General features: G+C 45.2%; 1 protein-coding gene across 4 annotated transcripts in view; it reads right to left on the reverse strand.

Moving 5' to 3' along the window:
* Positions 1–465, reverse strand: part of LOC125432985 (zinc finger RNA-binding protein-like) — a 50,252-nt gene extending 49,787 nt beyond the window's left edge. Inside the window, exon 1 of one of the 4 annotated variants that reach the window (XM_048497195.1) lies at positions 329–465. In XM_048497195.1, the coding sequence (XP_048353152.1) occupies positions 329–387 (59 nt within the window). In that variant the 5' untranslated portion in view covers positions 388–465. Of the gene's footprint in view, positions 1–263 lie in introns of all 4 variants that reach the window. The other 3 variants (XM_048497194.1, XM_048497196.1, XM_048497197.1) reach the window with 3 other exon arrangements.
* Between the last annotated feature and the right edge of the window lie 5,899 nt (positions 466–6,364).

The following is a 6,364-nucleotide window of genomic DNA, read 5'->3' on the forward strand; positions in this document are numbered from 1 at the left end:
ACTCAAAACCTCTGAAATGGAGCACGTGACATTCTTTGACAGAGTCGACCGAGGATCGCTTATCAATTTGCGCAGGTGCAGCCCCCCCCCCCAAACCCCGGGGGTTCCCCGCGCCGCAGCCACAGAAAAGGCTCACCAGCCTTGAAAGGCCCCGCCCTCAAGGGCCACAAGGGAGGCGCTAATCTGAGAAGGGCCTACCTCACAGGGCTGTTGTCACAGGCAGCTCAGGCCTTGCCCTCTTCCCCCCCCCCCGGCCCACCCACCTGGGTGAGCCTCTTAAGCCCCTCCTCCTGGCCTCCTGATTTTCGGGTGGTCGCCTCCCTCATACCTGTATTGAGGGCCGGCGACGGCACCGGCTGCAAACCCGTAGTAGTTACTGGCCGCCATTTTGGCGTCTTCACAGGGAGACCGGCAAGGGGAGGGCGTGAGGGGGGGGGGAGAGCGAAGGAGCGGGCGCGCGGGGCAGGCCGGGAAGCTGCAGGATGCACGCGACGCGCACGCGCAAGGCGCCCACGCGCTCGCGCGGGTGGGGAAGCCACGCCCCCTCCCCTACCCGCCGGCTCCAGCCGACCTCTCGCGAGATCCGAACGAAAGTCTCGGCCTTCCCTGACGGGGGGAAAAGGACAGACGAGCAGAATTGGGGCAGAGCGGTTTTTCCTAGGCGATCTCGGCGAATTTCCGCTTCGGGCAAGGCCTTCAAATTTCACGGACTACGATTCCCATCAGGCCTTGCCAGCATGGCAACGTCTTTTCCTGTGCACACTAGGCTGCATTAGTTATTATGTCATGCTGTAGGCTGGGTTTATTCGCCTTTCATGGTTCAGAATTATTTTGCTTATGTTGTTTCCCAGTCCTGATCCGACAACATTGTTACTCGCGGCCCTCCAGATGTTATGGACTACAGTACCCATCATCCCCTGCCAGCATCATTCTGGCAGGGGATGATGGGAACTGTAGTCCATAACATCTGGAGGGCTGTGAGCTTGACACCTGTGGATTGGATGCCTAGCACTGAAGATATTTCAAAAATATTTTATCATCTGCCTTGAGTCTCAGTGGAAAAAGGCAGGCTATAAATGAAGTAAATAAATAGAATCTCGAAGGTAGCAACAAATGTGCCCTTTATTTTATTTTTTTTAATTGGGCTTGCTGTCCTGCCCTTTCCCAGAAAATTCTCTCAAGTCGGCTCAAGCACATCATAATACAAAATGCAAAATTCCACATGAAAAGAAAAAGAAGCATAAGCTTGGGGTGTTTGACATATGTGTGCACCACGGGTAATAGTTGTCTGGGCTGCATGAAACTGAAGAATATAAAAAGCCCTGCTGGATCCAACTAGTAGCCCAACTAATTCAGCACCCTGTTTCACACAGTGGCCGACCAGTTCTTCTGGAGGGCCAACAACGGCATGGAGGCCGAGGCCTTACTGTGAGATTGATAGCGGAGCCAGAAGTAAACTCGTTCCACTTCTGGATTTTTGTTTTGACTAAGGATTAAACTATGTTTTATTTCTGTGTTAGTTAGGTAGAAGCCAACTGTATTAGATAGGAAATAGGATTTATAATTTTCTCTGTATCTGTGACTGCGTGGAACCTCCTTGGCTCAAGGCAGGAATCCACCTCGGCCCCACCTGAGCCTGTCCTTTCACATGTAAAGGTCCCTGATGGGCGCACACAAAAGAGGATCTCGGAGAAAGCGCCTCGCCCTGCCAAATCCCGTCAGCAGGCAGATAAGGGGCCATCGTCATCAAGCTCTATTTCCTGACCCCGAACACCTGAAGGACCCTTTGTGATTCTCCCACCAGGGCATACGTCATCGCCTCGCCCTACTCTGGCGCGAAACCCAAGAAGGAGATGCCTATCGAACTCTGATTGGTTCCTGCATGTCGCAAATGCATTATTGGTTGTTTTGAATTTTGTTAATGAATGGTGGTGGGCTGTCTTGAGTTCTCCCAGGCTCCCGACGGGAGAAAGTGTATTTAAGATGTTGTAAAGCTGCTAGGCAGCAGAGTGGCTGTGTGGAACGGAGGTGCTGACACTTAGGTCAGCATCTCAATAAACCTTCCTTTTATTATACTCGCCGTGTAGGGTCTTGCCTGGGTTCCTGGGTGCTGCCGAGAGCTGAGTACTTCGGAGTTAGTAAAAGTTACCAAGAGCAGCGCGGTAACAAGATTGCCTCCTGGCATGGGATTCAGAGGTTTCCTGTCTCTGAACATGGAGGTTCCCTTGAGTCACCAGGGCTGGTAAACACTGATAGACTTCTCCTCCACAAAGCTAACTCCCTTTTCAAACTGTCTATGCCTGCAGCAAATTGTCTACACCCTCCAGCAGCAAATTCCACATTTTAATCACTCTGTTATGTAAAGAAGTATTTCCTTTTGTCCATCCTAAATCTACTACCCATCAGTTTCTTTGGATGGTCTTGAGTTCTTTTTCTTTTAAATAATTTTTTATTGTATAGTCTGAATCCACATTACATTTTAGTATAGTTATTTACATTTTTCCAAACCATACATTTCCCCCTTTTATCCCACTCCCTAGAAATTATATCTTGACAGTTTTTCAACCAAACAGCAGTAAGTTCATTCTTTGTTGCTTCTTAAGAACATAAAAACAAGCCAGCTGGATCAGACCAGAGTCCATCTAGTCCAACACTCTTCTACTCACAGTGGCCCACCAGGTGCCTTTGGGAGCTCACATGCAGGAGGTGGAAGCAATGGCCTGCTGCGGCTGTTGCTCCCGGTCACCTGGTCTGCTAAGGCATTTGCAATCTCAGATCAAAGAGGATCAAGATTGGTAGCCATAAATCGACTTCTCCTCCATCAATCTGTCCAAGCCCCTTTTAAAGCTATCCAGGTGAGTGGCCATCACCACCTCCTGCTGCAGCATATTCCAAACCCCAATCACACGTTGCGTGAAGAAGTGTTTCCTTTTATTAGTCCTAATTCTTCCCCCTAGCATTTTCAATGGATGCCCCCTGGTTCTAGTATTGTGAGAAAGAGAGAAAAATTTCTCTCTGTCAACATTTTCTATCCCATGCATAGTTTTATAACTTCAATCATATCCCCCCTCAGCCATCTCCTCTCCAAACTAAAAAGAGTCCCAAACGCTGCAACCTCTCCTCATAAGGAATGTGCTCCAGTCCCTCAATCATCCTCGGTGCCCTTCTCTGCACTTTTTCTATCTCTTCAATATCCTTTTTGAGATGTGGCGACCAGAACTGAACACAGTTCTCCAAATGCGGTCGCACCACTGCTTTATAGAAGGGCATGACAATCTTTGCAGTTTTATTCTCAATTCCTTTTCTAATGATCCCCAGCATAGAGTTTGCCTTTTTCACAGCAGCCATGCATTGAGTTGACATTTGTAGTCATCCCCGCAGGGTCGTCGCTAAGGAATAGGCGAGACGCGGAGGAGGTTTCATCTGGTGGAGAGCGTCAGCAACAGGAAGCGCGGGATTTCGTGATCCTGACAACTCTGCCGTGTGCTGGTCTCTGCCACCTTTTATTATGATTCTATACGAGTGTAGAAGGGAGGAGCGGAGAGGAGTTCGGGAAGGCGGGAGGTTGGGAGAGATCATCATGTGATGCATGATCTCCACCTGGCTACGTCGCGGAGGAAGGGCGTAAGCGATCTGAGCCCTAATCCTCACCTGGGGGCAAGACCATTGTCCCTGCGCCCGGTGACTGGACCGAACAGTTCATGACCGTGACTCATAGGGGGGATGAGGAGTGGGGAGGTCGCGGTCGCGCGACCAGGAAAGGCCGTAGGAGATAGGTGTTCAACAGCGGCTCGACCGCGGTGCTGCTGGAAGGATCAGCCCGATTGCATTACTACAACATTCCCATGGAACTATCAACTAAGACGCCCAAATCAACTAAGTCGCCTCTTCTCCCATATTTCTTCATTGACTCCAGCTTCTCTCATCCAGTCCACATATATTGTTCATATCCTCAAAATTTCTCCCTGTTTGTATTGCCACAGTTCATTTCATGATATTATGTCAGATATGTCCAGTTGCATGTGTTCCCAAACATATTCTAACCATTTCTGGATTGTCCATTTTTTCTTATCTTTCCAACCAAACGCTATTACTGCATGTACCGCTCTTATCATTCTTTGATACATTTGTCTATATTTTTTTATCAACCCTTCTGTGCTCAATTACGCCCTTAAACATTAAATCGTTATTTAAATCTATTTTGACCTTGACCATTTTCTCTATATACAGCGATACCATTTCCCAAAAACTTTTTCACCGCTTTGCATTCAATCCACATATGGCTGTAATATGCATCCTGTTCACCACAGTGCCAACATTTTGGGCTTAGTCCCCAAATCATATAAGCTAATTGTTTTGGAGTTCTATACCATTTTAATATCACTTTTCTTTCCAGTTCCTCATATTTTTCAATTTTTATGGTATGCATACTTTCCAATCATTTTTCTATTTTTTCACTATCTAAAGAGCCCTCCTTCTCCCATTTTTGCTTCAACATTCTCATCATGAATTCCTTGTCTTCTATCACGTTTCTATATAAAAGCCCCAAAATTTTCCCTTTGCTTTTTTCATATATTTCCAAGCACTTCTTCATTCTGCATTCTCCTTTTATTCTTGAAACCTTTATCCTTTCCCATATGCCTCTCAATACCAACCAATTCCCTTTACCTCCTATCTCTATAAAATTTTGTAATGGCATAATTTCCACTCTTTCCTTAATCAAATTTGCCACAGATTGAATTCCTTGTCTTTTCAAAAAATTTATTACCTGTATCCCTTCTTTTCCAGCCACGCTTGCCAATGGTGCCACGTCCAGAATGCCAGGCATCCATTTTTCCTTCCATTTTCCCCATATATCTGATATCACTTTTCTTGGTCCTCTCATTAAATTATTCCCTTTCTTCGTTTCATTGGTAAATATCCCATATTTACCAATTCCTCCATTTATTTCATTTTCTATCTTGATCCATTTCTCACGGTTATCCTCTTTTATTCCCATTAGACTCTTTATTTGGAATGCATGATGGTCTTGAGTTCCAGTGTTTTGAGAGAGAAAAAATATTTTTCTTTGTCAATAGACTGTTAGATAGTTAGAACTAGGTTGTATTTGTAGTTTTCGTTTTTGAAGAAGTCGCCATCTCTATCTGTATTTTGAACTGTTATTGGGCTAGGATTATTGTTGTTTTTTGTGAAATAATCGGGCAATATTTATTGATGTTTACTGATATTTTGTTAGGTATATTGTTATGATTGTTGTTATCTTGTCGATATTATTATATTGTGTCCTATTGTGTTATGCTTATTGATGTTTTTCCGTTTATTGATGGTATATTATGATTTGTAATGTATGATGTTGTGATGTCTGCTATTTGCTGACTTTATTGCCCATCTTTATTGATGTTAACTATTTATTGTAATGTATTGGATGTTATTGTTATTGATATTACCCCATTGTTATTGATGTTACCCCATACGTCCCGGGTCAACCTCTGCGTTCAGCAGAGGCCAATTTACTGGAGATCCCTGGCCCCTCGTGCCAGTGCAGCTGTGGCCTTCACTTTCGGGCTAGAGAGCCTTTACTGGATCTCTGGCCTCTGCCTGGTTGAGCACTCACACACCACCTGCCCTGTCCGAAGACCCTGCGGGACCTTGGAGAGGGGATTCCACACAGGAGCCTGTAAGACCAAGATTGTTCACACCCGGGCCTTGGGAGAGGAGACCAGCCGCTGAGGGATGCCCTGCCCCCGCCCCACCTGCTCTACACGGGGTCCCACTGTTTGCTCCGGGACCCACTATTTTGCTCCTGGGAGGGTTGCATATGGGTTTTGTGGGACATTGTTTTAGATTGTAACTGTTTTTAACTTATATGTATGTTTTTATATATGATATTTTATTGTTCACCGCCCTGAGCCCTTCGGGGATAGGGCGGTATATTAAAATCAAACAATAAATAAATAAATAAATAAATAAATAAATAAATAAATAAATAAATAAATAAAATTGTTGTTTACACCATTGTTGTACGCCGCCCTGAGCCCTTCGGGGGAGGGCGGGATACAAACCAAATCAATCAATCAACCAACATTCTTCACGCAGTGCATAATCATGCTCCCTCGTAGTCGTCTCTTTTCTAAGTCCCAGACACTTCAGCCTTTCTTCATAGAAAATGGGCTGCAAGCCCCTGATTATCTTGGTTGCCCTCTTCTGTACTTTTTTCCCCAGCTCGGTGACGTCCTTTTTGAGAAATGATTATTAGAATTGTTTTGTGGGATGGCTGACAGTTTCTTGGATGTCTTGCACTGAAAAGGCTTTAAAAAGTTGTAATCTGCCTTATTTTATTTATTTATTTATTTATTTTATTGTT

Source organism: Sphaerodactylus townsendi, linkage group LG05, assembly GCF_021028975.2.
Source record: "Sphaerodactylus townsendi isolate TG3544 linkage group LG05, MPM_Stown_v2.3, whole genome shotgun sequence".
Lineage (NCBI taxonomy): Eukaryota > Metazoa > Chordata > Lepidosauria > Squamata > Sphaerodactylidae > Sphaerodactylus > Sphaerodactylus townsendi.